Source organism: Thamnophis sirtalis, unplaced genomic scaffold, assembly GCF_051295495.1.
Source record: "Thamnophis sirtalis isolate CommonGarterSnake01/CBP01778 unplaced genomic scaffold, rThaSir2_p1.2 scaffold_2, whole genome shotgun sequence".
Classification (NCBI taxonomy): Eukaryota; Metazoa; Chordata; class Lepidosauria; order Squamata; family Natricidae; genus Thamnophis; species Thamnophis sirtalis.
This window is the reverse complement of record NW_028261382.1, coordinates 51,564,170-51,581,186: the sequence shown is the minus strand read 5'-3', so window position 1 is coordinate 51,581,186 and position 17,017 is coordinate 51,564,170. Positions and strand designations below refer to the sequence as shown.

At 44.1% G+C, this 17,017-nt stretch overlaps 1 protein-coding gene across 10 annotated transcripts in view; it reads right to left on the bottom strand.

The window, feature by feature from the left end:
• The window catches only part of CLIP1 (CAP-Gly domain containing linker protein 1), a 79,248-nt gene that overhangs the window by 52,445 nt on the left and 9,786 nt on the right, over positions 1-17,017 (bottom strand). For 9 of the 10 annotated variants that reach the window (XM_087705487.1, XM_087705490.1, XM_087705486.1 and 6 more), the window contains exons 2-6: positions 12,838-12,959; positions 10,391-10,570; positions 8,302-8,867; positions 3,456-3,580; positions 2,279-2,495 (exon numbers count right to left, since the gene is read on the bottom strand). In XM_087705487.1, coding sequence (XP_087561613.1) covers positions 2,279-2,495; positions 3,456-3,580; positions 8,302-8,867; positions 10,391-10,484 — 1,002 coding nt within the window. In that variant the 5' untranslated portion in view covers positions 10,485-10,570; positions 12,838-12,959. Of the gene's footprint in view, positions 1-2,278; positions 2,496-3,455; positions 3,581-8,301; positions 8,868-10,390; positions 10,571-12,837; positions 12,960-13,295; positions 13,601-17,017 lie in introns of those variants that run through there. The other variant, XM_087705485.1, reaches the window with a different exon arrangement.

Genomic DNA, 17,017 nt, shown 5'->3' with positions numbered 1-17,017 from the left:
CGGGGTCAGTGTTCCCCCTTTGAGACCTTCTGATAAGCCAAGTCCACGGGGAAGCCCGATTCGCTTAACGACCGGGTTACTAACTTAACGACTGCAGCGATTCACTTGACAATCCTGTCGAGGGAGACCGTAAAGCGGAGCGAAATTCACTTAAGCAACTGTCTTTGCTAAGACATTTTGGGTTCAGTTGTTGTATGTCGAGGTCTACCTGTCCATCGGTCAGGTGAATTTAATCATGTTTCTGGAGGAAAAACCCCCCCACTAATGCTCAAAACCAGCATGTGGATATAAAAAAATTAAAGCTACCATCACTTCCCTCTCTTCCTTAAGCGTGCATACTGTGTAGTTGCGTTTTTGTCTTCAATCGGCAGAGAAATGTGAACCCACAGTGAAGTTTGAAAAGTGCAACTTTAAAGCTTTATTCGGTCTCCCTGTATACTTTAAAAAAAAGCCCAGTGGTTTCAGAGGGATGCCTTTTTCAATTCAGGGCTTTCCGATTTGACACCCTCTTTTTAACCTACGAAGAATACCTCCCCAGGTGTGCACACACCTGCACATACATATTTCTTGCAGACGTATTATTGCAGGTATACCTATGTCTCAGGGGTGAAATTCAGCAGGTTCTGACAGGTTCTGGAGAACCGGTAGCGGAAATCTTGAGTAGTTTGGAGAACGAGTAGCGGAAATGTTGAGTAGTTTGGAGAATGAGTAGCAGAAATCTTGAGTAGTTCGGAGAATGAGTAGCGGAAATTTTGAGTAGTTCGGAGAATGAGTAGCAGAAATTTTGAGTAGTTTGGAGAATGAATAGCAGAAATTTTGAGTAGTTTAAAGAATGAGTAGCAGAAAGTTTGAGTAGTTCGGAGAATGAGTAGTGGAAATTTTGAGTAGTTTGGAGAATGAGTAGCGGAAATTTTGAGTAGTTCGGAGAATGAGTAGCAGAAATTTTGAGTAGTTTGGAGAATGAGTAGCAGAAAGTTTGAGTAGCTTGGAGAATGAGTAGCGGAAATTTTCAGTAGCTTGGAGAATGAATAGCAGAAATTTGGAGTAGTTTGGAGAATGAGTAGCAGAAATTTTGAGTAGTTTGGAGAATGAGTAGTGGAAAAATGAGTAGTTCAGAGAATGAGTAGCAGAAATTTTGAGTAGTTCGGAGAATGAGTAGCGGAAATTTTGAGTAGTTTGGAGAATGAGTAGCAAAAATTTTAAGTAGCTTGGAGAATGAGTAGCAGAAATTTTGAGTAGTTCGGAGAATGAGTAGCAGAAATTTTGAGTAGTTTGAAGAATGAGTAGCAGAAAAATGAGTAGTTTGGAGAATGGGTAGCAGAAATTTTGAGTAGTTCAGAGAATGAGTAGCAGAAAATTTGAGTAGTTTGGAGAATGAGTAGCAAAAATTTTAAGTAGCTTGGAGAATGAGTAGCAGAAAATTTGAGTAGTTCGGAGAATGAGTAGCAGAAATTTTGAGTAGTTTGAAGAATGAGTAGCAGAAAAATGAGTAGTTTGGAGAATGGGTAGCAGAAATTTTGAGTAGTTCAGAGAATGAGTAGCAGAAATTTTGAGTAGTTTGGAGAATGAGTAGCGGAAAAATGAGTAGTTTGGTGAATGAGTAGCAGAAATTTTGAGTAGTTTGGAGAATGAGTAGCAGAAATTTTGAGTAGTTCAGAGAATGAGTAGCGGAAAGTTTGAGTAGTTTGGAGAATGAGTAGCAGAAATTTTGAGTAGTTTGGAGAATGAGTAGCGGAAAAATGAGTAGTTTGGAGAATAAGTAGCGGAAATTTTGAGTAGTTTGGAGAACCGGCAAATGCCACCTCTGGCTGGCCCCAGAATGGGGTGGGAATGGGGATTCTGCAATACCCTTCCCCTGCCACGCCGGGCAAGCCACACCCATAGAACCGGTAGTTAAAAAAAAACTGAATTTCACCACTGCTGTGTCTCTATGCGTTGGCATGCAGAAATATTACTCTATGCGTGTGGCAGATTGCAAGCCAGATCCCCTTCGCTTAACCAAACCAAAACATAACCTCTCTCTTGTTTTTTTTTAAACAAAAAAACGTGGTTAGTTTGGATTAAAGGTTAGGATAACGGCTTAAACAGAAATGCTTCTATTGCACAGGGCTAGCCAAGTTGCTTTTTCATGCATGCTTTGAGACAGCGACACCGTTAGGAGGCAAACGAGCAGCGCAAAACAGCCAAAACGAGCAGCGCAAAATGCGTGTGCGCGAGACCCACAAAAGGGGGCCCTGGCTCCGGGGTTGTCGAGCACGCAATACGAAAAGAAACTTACTAGTCCCGCGCGGCTGGGCTTGCCGCTTACGGAAGAGGCCACCGAGCTCAGAGAGCTGAGGGACGAGGCGCTGGGGCTGCGTTTCAGGCTGGTGGGCGTGGGGAGGACTTTCCGGACGGCGGGCTTGGCTTTGGCCGGAGTGGTGGATGGGAAACCGATCTTGGTCACTTTGTGCACCGGAGCAAAGAGGCCGTATTTGGACTGACATTGGAAGTACCTGAAGCGGAGAGGAGGCGAGACACCAATCACGAAAACGGCCCGCAGAGAAAACTCGGGACGGCGACAAACCGACATTAACCCCGGCTTTAGACGGAGGCATCGATGCTTTGCGTCGGAAGGAGAGACGTCTTAGCGCAGAGTTTCTCAATCTTGGCGGCTTTAAGTCCTGTGGACTTCAACTCCCAGAATCCCCCAGCCAGCACAGCTGGCTGGGGGATTCTGGGAGTTGAAGTCCACAAGACTTAAAGTCGCCAAGATTGAGAAACACTGTCTTAGCGAATTATAAGCCTCCTTGAACAAAAGGGTAGGGTTATTTATGGATTATCGTCCCCGCCGTATTTGATATCTGTCCGTTTGCGGGAGATTTAGTAAAGAGGCTTTAGTTTATAATAGTTTTGCGGACTTTTAACTCGCAGAATCAAAAGTGTGGACTTCAACTCCCAGGTTTTGTAAAGTTTGTAGTAGTTTTATGGACTTCAATGCCCAGAATTCACCAGCCAGCCATGCTGGTTGGGGAATTGTGGGAATTGAAGTCCATTTGTCTTCAAGTTGCCATGTTTAAAAAAAACACCACTGCGGGATTCTGGGAGATGAAGTCCACGTTTTCAAGGTTGAGAAAAACCGCTTTCTGCTACGGAAACGGAATTTTTGGGGGTGTCTATGCAAATCAGACAATCCAGAAAACGAGATTGGTACCGTCTTTTTCAGGGATTTCCCATGTCTGATAAGTATTTTTTCTTTTGTGCTATAACCAAAAACTCCAGAGGTATTTTCTCACCGTCGACCTTTTTCACGATCCTCCTGCTTCGGAAAAGAGGAGGCGGAAACCCCCGAAGAGGAACCGGGAGATAGTCCCCTCCCCAAAAAGGAAGTCCAAGGAAACCGAGAATGAGAACGCAGTGAGGGCGGGCTGATCTGGAAGCAGCCTATCCCAATTCTCAGCCGGACGGGATCTTACCTTGTTCCAGCAACGGCGCCATCGTTCTTGCCCAGGGGTTCGTCCAATTCAACGCCGCACCACTCCCCCTTGGCGAAATCCGTCTCCCCCAAAAAACGCACCACGCCGGCTTTCGTTCCCCCCACCTGGAAAGAAAGAAAGAAAGAGAGAGAGAGAGAGAGAGAGAGAGAGAGAGAGAGAGAGAGCAAGAGGGATAGAAAGGAAGAAAGGAGAGAAAAGAGAGAGAGAAAAGAGACAGAAAGAGAAGGAAAGAAAGAAAGAGAGAGAGAAAGAGAGCAAGAGTGATAGAAAGGAAGGAAGAAAGGAGAGAAAAGAGAGAGAGAAAAGAGACAGAAAGAGAAGGAAAGAAAGAAAGAGAGAGAGAGGGGGGGAGAAAGAAAGAGAGCAAGAGTGATAGAAAGGAAGGAAGGAGAGAAAAGAGAGAAAAGAGACAGAAAGAGAAGGAAAGAAAGAAAGAGAGAGAGAGAAAGAAAGAGAGCAAGAGTGATAGAAAGGAAGGAAGAAAGAAGAGAAAAGAGAGAGAAAAAAGAGACAGAAGGAGAAGGAAAGAAAGAAAGAGAGAGAGAGAAAGAGAGCAAGAGTGATAGAAAGGAAGAAAGGAGAGAAAAGATAGAGAGAAAAGAGACAGAAAGAGAAGGAAAGAAAGAAAGAAAGAAAGAAAGAAAGAGAGACAGAGAGAGAAAGAAAGAGAGCAAGAGTGATAGAAAGGAAGGAAGAAAGGAGAGAAAAGAGAGAGAGAAAAGAGACAGAAAGAGAAGGAAAGAAAGAAAGAAAGAAAGAAAAAGGAGGAGAGGGAGAAGAGAGAGAAAAGAGACAGAGAAAAAGAGAAAGAAAGAAAAAGAGATAGAGAAAGAATGAAAGAAAGAGAGAGAAAAAGAAATTTGAAAAGAAAGTTAAAAAGAAACAAAGCTGAAAAGAATTTTGCACCACCTTTTTTTAAAAAAACAAAATATCCACCAGCTAAATTAGAACCAAAACTAAAACTGGCGCTCCTATTATATTTTTCTGCTCACCAGGCCAAAACCTTGCCCAAAATAAAGACGCCAAACTTATTATTAGCCAATTCTAATAAAGGCCAGACCTAAAATAATAACCAGCTCTTCAGGATTTCCTCTTCCGCGTGAATTATTTTGGAAATGTGTTTGCTTTGGCCAAGAAACAGTTTAGGCGGTTTAACCTTGAATTGAAGACCAAGCTAGGAAACGAAAGCGTGAAGCTTTATTTTATTATTTTAGTTTATTTGGTAGTTTGGAGGTTTCTTTCCCGCCGGCATACAGCCACAAGCACAGCTGGATTCACATTAGGCTTAATATTTATGTTTCTCTATCTTTGGACAGCTTGAAGATGGGTGGACTTCAACTCCCAGAATTCCCCAGCCAGCCATTCTGGCTGGCTGGGGAATTCTGGGAGTTGAAGTCCACCCATCTTCAAGCTGTCCAAAGCTGGAGAAACACATACTTTATGCAGCTAACTTCAAAATCATTTCTCCTGGTTCAGCAAAGAGAAAAACAAACCCTATAATATTTGGATAATATCTTGCCTGCAGGACGATTTTATTGGCATTAAAAGAATCACCTCCCCACGACTGCACCTTTTTTACCTATTGTGCCCAAAAGGCGAGCAACCTGTTGGCACACGAAATTTGCAGGCACGGCAATTTCCAGCCTCCCTGGAAGCTGCCAAACTGAACCAACAAATGAAATCATTCCTCAAAGAGGTTGTCTTTGGAAGAAACTTAATCTGCCTTTTTAAAACAAAATTCTGAATGGGTGGATTAAAAATGCTCTTTTCATCGGCTGCAGAAGCAGGGCGAGTGGAGGCGAAGTTGTCGTCATACTCCACCTAGAGATAATTATATTCCGAAATAATGGGCTTCTGCATCACACGGAGAGATTGGTCCTCATTTTGGGATTCGCTAAATCAGTTTGATAAAAGTTTGTTTAGTGACCGTTGAAAGTTAAAACAAAGGGACTGCCGACGTAAGGTTTTCGACACCTACGACCCGTGGCAGCATCGCGGAATCGAAATTCAGACATTTGGCCACTGACTCATGTTTTACGACGGGGTCGTCTGATCCCCCGTTTTTGCGACCTCCTGACGAGCAAAATCCATGGGGGAGCCAGATATACTTAACAACTAACTTAACAACTGCAGGGATTCACGTAACAATTGCAGCAGGGAAGGTGGTAAAATGGGGCAAATCTTACTTAGCGAATGTCTTGCTTAGCGGCAGAAATTTTGGGCGCAATTGTGTTTGTAAGGCGAGGGTTACCTGTATAGAAAAACTTAAGGGGGGGGGGGAAACCCTGCCAAGGGAAATTCACATTTCCTTCCATTTTAATTAAACACGCAGGTATAGGGAGGCGTGTGATTTCCTTCTTTTTCTGTCTCTCCCCCTCCCCAATTTAGTAAATTTACCCCCAAATGAGGGCATCCTGACCACATTTTGGAAAGAAAATGTGGCCTGAACACAGAGGTGGGTTCCTACCAGTTCGCACCAGTTCGGTAGAACCGGTTCGTCAAATCTATCGAACCGGTTAGAAGAGGTTCCGCCAGAAAGCAGGCTACACACCTACAGAAGAGGTTCCAAAAAATTTGAAACCCACCACTGACACACACACACACACACACTCAAACACACACACACAGACTCACACAGAGAAAGAGAAAGAGAGGAAGAAATAAAGAAAAAAAGAAAAAAGAAAGAAAAAGTGAGCGAGAGATGAAACAAAAAAAGGAAAAAGGGACAGAGAGACAAAAGGAAGGAAGGAAAGAGAGAGAAAGGAAGAAAGAAATAAAGAAAAAAAGAAAAAAGAAAGAAAAAGTGAGCGAGAGATGAGAGAAAAAAAGGACAGAGAGACAAAAGGAAGGAAGGAAAGAGAGAGAGAGGGAGAGAGAGAGAGAGAAAGAAAGAAAGAAAACACATGACCGGCAAGCCACTCCCACCAGGTCACATGGCTGGCAAGCCACTCCCACAAAGGAGGCCACACCCACAGAGTAGGTTCCAAAAAATTTTGAAACTCACCACTGCCTGAACAAAACAAAATAAATTAATTGATCATTGTTAATTTTAATTCGAATTCTTTTTTAAAAAAAATGTCACTGTCAATTCTAACTGGGTTTGTTTGGGATATCCTATTTAATTTCTTTTTTAACTTTTGTATTATGTGTTTCTTTTAATGTTGTAGGCCGCCCTGAGTCCTTGGGAGAAAGGCGGCATATAAATCTAATAAACCTAAACCAAGAAAGCTGGTGACTTTTACTCTCTCCAGGGGAGAGAGAAAGTGCTAAAAAATATATATATATGAAAGAACAGTGAGAGCTTTTGCCAAATCTTTTTTTAGCAAAGCATGACAACACCACATAACTCAAGAGGGGGGTGATGCAACGTCCTAACGAGCCAAAACAGATGACTTGAGATCAAAAGACATTTATATTCCCTCCCTCCCTCCCCCCCAACTGGGCATGGGATGGTAAGTAGAAGAAAGGAAGAAAAATAATAAAGGTTTGCAACCTGAATTATGGCTCGAAGGGTGAATCAAGGTGCACTGGGAAATTAAAATAAAAAAAACAGAATGTTCTTTCCGTAAAGTGGAGCGGAGAGAAATAGATATCTCTCCTTATTTAGTCTACATTGCACTTTAAAAAAAACCCACCCAGTTCCTGATTAGATTAGATCAGTGATGGCAAAGCTTTTTCGCACCGAGTGCCCAAACTAGAATTTCTTTGCATGCGCCAGTGCGGGAAACCCGAAGATCAGCTAAGCCGGCGCACGCCTGCCTGTTTTGGGGGGCATTTTCCGGGCCAAAAATGGACTGAAAATAGCCCGGAAAATGTCCAAAAACCAGGTTTTGGGGGGGGGGCAAAAAAAGGCTGAAAAAAGGACAGAAATGGCCTCTTTTTTGGCCATTTTCCCAGCCATTTTCCAGTGCGCCAGCACCAGCTGGCGACGCTCGCCACAGGTTTGCCATCACGGGATTAGATGGTTTAAAGGCATCTAGAACAATATTCTTCAATTTGGCATCTTGTAAGATGTGTGGACTTCAACTCCCAGAATCCCCCCGGCCAGTGTTGAATTCTGGGAGTTGAAGTCCACAAGTCTTAAAAGATGCCAAGGTTGACCAATAGTGTTGCAGAGCCAAGGTGGCGCAGTGGTTAGGGTGCAGTACTGCAGGCCACTTCAGCTGACTTCTATCTACAGTTCAGCGGTTCAAATCTCACCGGCTCAAGGTTGACTCAGCCTTCCATCCTTCCGAGGTGGGTGAAATGAGGACCCAGACTGTGGGGGCGATATGCTGACTCTGTAAACCGCTTAGAGAGGGCTGAAAGCCCTATGAAGCGGTATATAAGTCTAACTGCTATTGCTATTGCTATAGATGCCTTTCGGCCTCCCTTCTCCACAGCCTTCAAAAACACAAAACACCCAGGACATTTTCCAACCATCTCTCTCCTGCCTTTACTGAGCTGAGAAGACAAGCTAAAGATAACCACGTCTCTTGAAAGGCCTCCATAAATAGCCTCCTTTGGCTGATGCTGGCCTGAACAAAGGGAGGATTGAGAAGATACCTTTCCATGCAAAATAAGTCTCAGTTTCCTAAATACTAACCCAAACAACTAATCCATATTTACAACGGTAAAGATCTCTTGTGGATGAAGAGACCACAATCGCGCAGCATCTACAACGCTTCTCTGGGGCCGCTAGATCTCCAAGGATCCCACAGAGAGCTCCGTGCGAGAAGCTGGAGATGCCAGAGGAACGCAAGGATCTTGTTGGTGTTGAAGCTCGTTGCGTTAAGCCCAAAACGTCCACAAAACGCAACCCCAAAGCGGCAACTCAACAACTTACCAGGACTCTGTCTCCCATTTTGAGTTCTCTTTCGCCTTTCTTCAAGGAGCCAGCTTCCGAAAGGTTGGAAATGGATTCGCTGGTGGTTTTGGAGAGGTTGGTCACGGGAGAAGCGGGCATCTCCTTGGTGGCCAGAGGAGACATCTTCTGAGGTATGCCGGTGGGCGGGAGGTGGGCTGCTGCCGAAGGAGAAGACACGAGGCTGGCCGCCGAGGTGGAGGTGGGTGACGTGGCCCGAGAGGCGTGAGACGCCTGGGTCCCGTTGGCTTCATCCTCGGAAACGGCCTTCCGGGCGAGCTTAGAAGGTCTGGTGAAGATGCCCCTCAAGGGCTCACACTGGAAGTATCTCACTCCGGCTACGGAACCGTCGTTCTTGCCAATGGCCTCGTCCAACACGATCCCTGCCCACTGGCCCGGAGCAAACTGGGTTTCCCCCAAGAACTGGATGAAGCCGGGTTTATTCCCGTTGACCCAAATACGCTCCCCGATTCGGAAGTCATCCACAAACTCATCTGGAGCTTCTGTGGCGGGAGGCTTCTCCGCGGCCGGGCTCTTTTCCGGAGAGGCTGAAACGGAAGGAGAAGTAGAAGGTCAAGGATAGGTCACCCCGTTAACGAGAGCGGGCCTACGCTTACGACATACTGGCCCATAGCGAACCACGGCTTCCCTTAACGGCTGCTGCAAAGCGGGTTATAAAATTGAGTCGGTCATGTGACTGACCCGCCTCACAACCTTCTGGCAAGCAAAATCAGCAGGGAAACCAGATTTGCTTAACCTCCATGATACTCATGTAAACAGCCGCAAGTGATTCACTTAACAACCGTGGCAAGCAAGGTCGTAAAATGGGGCAAAACCCACTGAACAAATGTCTCGCTCGGCGACCGAAATCCCGGGGCTCAATTATTAGCTGTAAAATCGAGGTCCAACTACATCACACATGAATTAACTTCCTTCTTTTTTGCTGCCCCTGAAGAGTGTTCGAAGACTACAGTTGGTCCAGAACGCAGCCGCGCGAGCGATAATGGGTGTACCTAGATACACCCATGTTACACCTATCCTCCGCGAGCTGCACTGGCTCCCCATTGGTCTCCGGACGCGCTTCAAGGTGCTAGTCGTTACTTTTAAAGCCCTACATGGTATTGGACTTGGCTACTTGAGAGACCGCCTCCTGCCATTCACCTCCCAACGACCAATAAGATCGCACAGGTTGGGCCTCCTCCGGGTGCCGTCGACCAGACAATGCCGGCTGGCGGCTCCCCGAGGGAGGGCCTTCTCTGTAGCTGCACCGGCCCTGTGGAACGATCTACCCGTAGAGATCCGGACCCTTCCTACTTTCCCGGCCTTCCGTAAAGCAACCAAGACCTGGCTGTTCCGGCAGGCCTGGAGCTATTGATTATATCAATCCCCACTTAGATTGAATGGATGGTGTATTATTTTAATAATTGTATCTCTTCTTAAACTTTTAAAATTGTTTTTATCTTGCTTGTGAGCCGCCCAGAGTCCCAATGGGCGTCATACAAATTCTATTAAACTGGAAACTGGAAACTCTCAATCACCTCCACTAGACCGACCAGATCCCACAGACTAGGCCTCCTCCGAATTCCATCCGCCGGCCAGTGTCGACTGGCGACTACCCGGAGGAGAGCCTTCTCTGTGGCTGCTCCGACCCTCTGGAACGCACTCCCCGTGGAGATTCGTACCCTCACCACCCTCCAGGCCTTCCGCATAGCCCTTAAAACCTGGCTGTTCCGACAGGCCTGGGGCTAAAGATTCGTCGCCCCCTTTCGAATGGTATGATTGTTGCGTTTTTTAACTATGTATTGTTTTGTGTTGTTGTTAAACTGTCTGTATCCCCCTTTTCCTTCTTTGAGTTGTGAGCCGCCCTGAGTCCCCTTCGGGGAAAAGGGCGGCATACAAATGAAATAAAACTCTAAACTCTAACTCTAACTCTCTCCAGTTTTATCTGCTGCGATCCTCCCTCCCTCCAGAGCTATTTAAACCCCGAAGCCTGCGACAGAAACCGGAGATGACACGGAGGAGGTCTCCCCCGGCTTCTACCGTCCCCAAGGCGATCGTCTTACGGCCTTACCTGTTGCCGCAGGTGTGGCTGTTTTGGCCAGCACGCTTCCCGGTTTGCTGATCTTGCTGGGGGCTTTCAGCCCACTGGGCTTCAACATACTCATGGTCAGCCGGTCTCAACGCAATCACTATCTTTCCCCAAACATATGGATCGCTCGCTCTCTCTCTCTCTCTCGCCTCCGGGTTCAACCTGTCAATCAAGGGCACCGAGAGGAGAGACATTAACCTCTGTTGCTCCGAACCAGCTTGCGAAGGAATTCCGCTCGCCATCCCGGGGCCCTAAGCAAAGGGGGGAGGGGGGGAGGATTTTTGCAGCCAGCTGGCCAATGGCACCTGCTAGAAATCTGTTCCTATTTTTAAAAAAAAAATCTAAACTATTCACTTCTTTTTCTATCTTTTCCTTTTAATTAAAGAGAATAGGAGTTTTAAAAAATAGTAAGGGCCTGCTGTTTGAAAGGCTGCTTTGGGTAAGCAATCATTCACCCTAGAAGCTATTCACTCCTTGGTAAAGATATAAAATGTGCTAACATTTATTTTTATTGATAAAGGCAAAGGTTCTCCTCGCACAGAGGTGCTAGTTGTTCCTGACTCTAGGGGGCAGGGCTCATCTCCGTTCCAAAGCCAAAGAGACAGACATAGATTGATAGACAGACAGGATAGATAGATGGATGGATAGATAGATAGATAGATAGATAGATAGATAGATAGATTAGATAGATAGATTAGATAGACAGATTGATAGGCAGACAGGATAAATAGACAGACAGACAGACAGAGACAAGATAGATAGATAGATAGATAGATAGATAGATAGATAGATAGATAGATAGACAGACAGACAGACAGACAGAAAGAAAGGGATTAGATGAGATAGATAGATGATAGATAGATAGATAGATAGATGATAGATAGATAGATAGATAGATAGATAGATAGATAGATAGATAGATAGATAGATAGATAGATTAGATAGACAGATTGATAGGCAGACAGGATAAATAGACAGACAGACAGACAGACAGAGACAAGATAGATAGATAGATAGATAGATAGATAGATAGATAGACAGACAGACAGACAGAAAGAAAGGGATTAGATGAGATAGATAGATGATAGATGATAGATAGATAGATAGATAGATAGATAGATAGATAGATAGATAGATAGATAGATAGATAGATGATAGATAGATAAGATTAGATAGACAGATTGATAGGCAGACAGGATAAATAGACAGACAGACAGACAGAGACAAGATAGATAGATAGATAGATAGATAGATAGATAGATAGATAGATAGATAGACAGACAGACAGACAGACAGAAAGAAAGGGATTAGATGAGATAGATAGATGATAGATGATAGATGATAGATAGATAGATAGATAGATAGATGATAGATAGATAGATAGATAGATAGATAGATTAGATTAGATAGACAGATTGATAGGCAGACAGGATAAATAGACAGACAGACAGACAGAGACAAGATAGATAGATAGATAGATAGATAGATAGATAGATAGATAGATAGACAGACAGACAGACAGACAGAAAGAAAGGGATTAGATGAGATAGATAGATGATAGATGATAGATGATAGATAGATAGATAGATGATAGATGATAGATAGATAGATAGATAGATAGATAGATAGATAGATAGATAGATAGATGATAGATAGATTAGATTAGATAGACAGATTGATAGGCAGACAGGATAAATAGACAGACAGACAGACAGAGACAAGATAGATAGATAGATAGATAGATAGACAGACAGACAGAAAGAAAGAAAGGGATTAGATGAGATAGATAGATGATAGATAGATGATAGATAGATAGATAGATAGAGAGAGAGAGAGAGAGAGAGAGAGAGAGACAGACAGACAGACAGACAGACAGACAGAGACCGAGACCATTATTGGCCAAGTGTGATTGGACACACAAGGAATTTGCATAAGCTCTCAGTGTACATAAAAACACATTCATCAAGAATCATAAGACACAACACTTTGTGATAGTCACCGGATACTAAATAAGCAATCAAATCATTTCCAGGAAACAAAACAAAACAATATAAAACCTTAAAGAAGGTTTTAGTCTCAAGTAGAAAAGGAGATGGGCCATAGGAAGGATGAGAAGAAGAATAGTAATACAGCCTTAGTAAATAGTTCGACGGTGTTGTGGGAATCAGTGGTTCAGCAGAGTGCTATTAATATTGATATATTAATATATATCATGCATTAAGTTACATGTTGCATTTCAAAACACGATGGTTCAAAAAAAGTTAAATCAAGTCCTCAAGAAAGCAGGCAAGAGAACAAGGAAGCCGATAACCAAACCTTCCTTCCCTTCTCCACACCAGCACCAGAAAAATCCAAGTTTAAGGCACAAGATTGTGGCCCGAGGACGGCCGAGCAGAGCACATCGTGACAACTCACAACTTCGCACCTACCGGGCTAGAATTCCTTGGTGAAGGTCACGAGATGGCTTAGCATATTTGCAGAGTCCCCGTCTGGTGCCCCAGTCTGGATCCTTGGGAGATAAAACGAGGTTTTCTTCCTCCTTCTTTGGTTGCTAGGAAGGGGGGGAGAAAAAAACACAGAATAATTTGGATGGATCCGTGCAGAAAGAGAAGAAGCCGTAGGAGGTGAGATTGCGTTGGGAGGCTTTATTTATTTCCTTTTCTTGCAAGAAAACTCTTCGCGAGGGAGGAAAGGAAGGGATTATCTTCAACTCAGAACCAACAACAAGCAGCAGCAACAATAACATCTGATCAAGGAGCTTCGAGTAACTGGATTATTTGCACGAGAGAGAGCCGAGAGGTATTTGGCAAAACAGGCAGGGCCTGGGAAGGAGCGAACCAGGGCGGGTGACGCACTGGAAAAAGAGACAGGGAAATCGCTGACTTACAAGCCGTCGCTGGCTCCAAAAGGAAGAGGAGGAGGTGTGAGTAGGTGGGAAGAAAACGTTTGCTCACTCAGCCCTGTTCTTCAACCTTGACTTAAGAGTAGTAGTGGAAGGCAGCCTGCTGTTGACAGCCCGAGTTTTTGCACGCCCTTGTGTTAAAGTAGAAACTTGGAAGACTTGTGGACTTCAGCTCCCAGAATCCCTCAATTCCACAAGACTTAAAAGTTGAGAACTTTAAGACTTGTGGACTTCAGCTCCCAGAATCCCTCAATTCCACAAGACTTAAAAGTTGAGAACTTTAAGACTTGTGGACTTCAACTCCCAGAATCCCTCAATTCCACAAGACTTAAAAGTTGAGAACTTTAAGACTTGTGGACTTCAGCTCCCAGAATCCCTCAATTACACAAAACTTAAAAGTTGAGAACGTTAAGACTTGTGGACTTCAGCTCCCAGAATACCTCAATTACACAAAACTTAAAAGTTGAGAACTTTAAGACTTGTGGACTTCAACTCCCAGCATCCCTCAATTCCACAAGACTTAAAAGTTGAGAACTTTAAGACTTGTGGACTTCAACTCCCAGCATCCCTCAATTCCACAAGACTTAAAAGTTGAGAACTTTAAGACTTGTGGACTTCAACTCCCAGCATCCCTCAATTCTGGGAGTTGAAGTTCACAAGACTTAAAAGTTGAGAACTTTGTGGACTTCAACTCCCAGCATCCCTCAATTCCACAAGACTTAAAAGTTGAGAACTTTAAGACTTGTGGACTTCAGCTCCCAGCATCCCTCAATTCCACAAGACTTAAAAGTTGAGAACTTTGTGGACTTCAACTCCCAGCATCCCTCAATTCCACAAGACTTAAAACTTGAGAACCTTAAGACTTGTGGACTTCAACTCCCAGCATCCCTCAATTCTGGGAGTTGAAGTCCACAAGACTTAAAAGTTGCCAGGTTTGGAGACTTCTGTGTTAAGACAATGCCGGAAGAAGCCCACTACTTGAAGGTTCATAAAGGTAGGACCTTCCCCATGAGGACGGAGAAACTACAGGTGCCTTCTCCTCTTCTTGTGTGATGTAGACACTCGCTACACCCTTGCTGTGGTTGACATCTATTCCCCATCATGTCCTCGTTGGCTTGCAAGTCCCAACATTCAAGGTCAACATCTACAGAGCTCCGGGCTGGAGAAGGCTGGGTACTCATTCTGTCTCTCCAATCAGACTAAGGACGGTTATTTGCTAAGGTCCACGGATCACTATCAACTCAACCCAATCTCCCTGTTGTACGTTGATCCTTTAGCTCTGTGGCCTTCCTTATTTAATTTGATTTGATTAATTTGAGAGCCGAGGTGGCGCAGTGGTTAAATGCAGCACTGCTACTTCAGCTGACTGCAGTTCTGCAGTTCGGCTGTTCAAATCTCACCGGCTCAGGGTTGACTCAGCCTTCCATCCTTCCGAGGTGGGTGAAATGAGGACCCGGATTGTTGTTGGGGGCGATATGCTGACTCTGTAAACCGCTTAGAGAGGGCTGGAAGCCCTATGAAGCGGTATATAAGTCTAACTGCTATTGCTATTGCAATCTATCTATCTATCTATCTATCTATCTATCTATCTATCTATCTATCTATCTATCTATCTATCTATCTATCTATCTATGGATTGTTGGGGGCGATATGCTAACTCTGTAAACCTCTTAGAGCTGAAAGCCCTATGAAGCGGTATATAAGTCTAACTGCTATTGCTATTGCTATTGATTTATGTCCCACCATTCAAAGCCACCGGCTGTCTTAAATGATTGTGGGCGTGGCCAACTCGATGTCACTCACGTCAAGGGGCACCTCTCCGGCCTCTCCTTGCCCCTCCCCTCCCAGCCACTCATCGCCTGCCCATCTGGGCACCTTAGGACCCCAACAGGAAGCAGTTGTTGGAGCTAAGCAGCCACCGGGAGAAAGAGTTGGCAAAACAGCAGGCTCAGTTCAAATCGGATCTGACCGAAATGAACTGCTGTAAGTTGAGGACTTGCAGATGTCCAAGAACCTCCTCTTAAAGCCTAAGTGAAGATCTGATAGCTGTGAACATTACCGGCCTCAACCGTGAAGAAGTTCTCCCAGCATTGATAGGTAGGGCAGGGTTAACATCCAAGATATTCTGGATTCTTGAACGGTTCAGGAGGGTTTTGATGGGCGCAACCTAGAATTCCCTTAGCTGGCGCTCTTTAATTAATAACACCACAATGCACAGTCCAGCCTGATTCTCTCCCCCTTCCTCCCTTTTGTATTATGACGTCACTGGCTCTGACATCATCCACCAAGCATTCAGGAATGCCCACCACGTTCCTCGGAATGCCACCACAGAAAGACGGGCACTGCGACCCAACACTACTAGCTTTGTTAGCCACATCCCTCGGGAGAATAGAAGGTTCCTGATGCCGTCCATACCATCAAAAGCAGGAAACAATCCCTCTATTATCGCCGGGAATGGCAAATAAAGAGGAGGGAAGAGAAGCAAGAATAAGAAGGGAAATATTTCAATGAAACCACAAGTATCCTAAGCTTAGCTGTAGTAGGCAGCGTCAACTTCGCCCCAAGAGTTGAGTTTGGAGACGCGCCTTGGGGCGAAGAAGAAAGGGGTGGCCTCGGGGATTCAGGTGTAGAGAAAGGAAAGGTAGGAGGGATTAACCCTAAGCTTAACTGGAAACACTCAGAATGTTGTGTTGGGAAACTGCCGGCTAGGCTGGAAGGAGGCGTCAAGCAAGGGCCTAGCTTAGCATCGCTGTGTAGCCGCAAACGACATGGATCTCGTGCTAGATCATGAAGCCTTCTCTGTTGTTCCCAAGGGAAGGCAAGCAGATTCTTGTCCTTTAGGTGATAGGTAATAAAGTGACTGACTTTGGTTATTCACCAGTAGCACCCAACACGCGGAGACCACCATTCATAACTAGGGATTTTCTGTGGAAGCCCACCCCCTCAGAGATTCAGAGACCTTCACACACGGAAAGTCTACATCTCAAAGGAAGACAAGATACCACTGAAGATGGGAATACCACAAAGAACTGGATTGGAAGAGGTGGGTCCATTTTGCTTGACTGCTAAACAATTGGTTGATCAATCCAGATGGATTAAGGAGCTGTCCTTTCACGAGGCCCCATTTCTATTCTTTAAATAGAATATTGGAGCATTTATTTAAGTATTGGAGCATTCACAACTTCTGGAGGCAAGTTGTTCCACTGATTAACTTGCCTCCAGAAGTTGTAAATGCTCCAACACTGGAAGTTTTTAAGAAGATGATGGATAACCTTTTGTAGTGCCTAAACAGAGGGGTTGGACTAGAAGACCTCCAAGGTCCCTTCCAACTCTGTTATTCTATTCTAAATCTATTCTAAATCTGTTCTAATTCTATTCTATTCTAAATCTATTTAAATCTATTCTAATTCTATTCTATTCTAAATCTATTTAAATCTATTCTAATTCGATTCTATTCTAAATCTATTTAAATCTATTCTAATTCGATTCTACTCTAAATCTATTTAAATCTATTCTAATTCTATTCTATTCTAAATCTATTTAAATCTATTCTAATTCGATTCTATTCTAAATCTATTTAAATTTATTCTAATTCGATTCTATTCTAAATCTATTTAAATTTATTCTAATTCGATTCTATTCTAAATCTATTTAAATCTATTCTAATTCTATTCTATTCTAAATCTATTTAAATCTATTCTAATTCT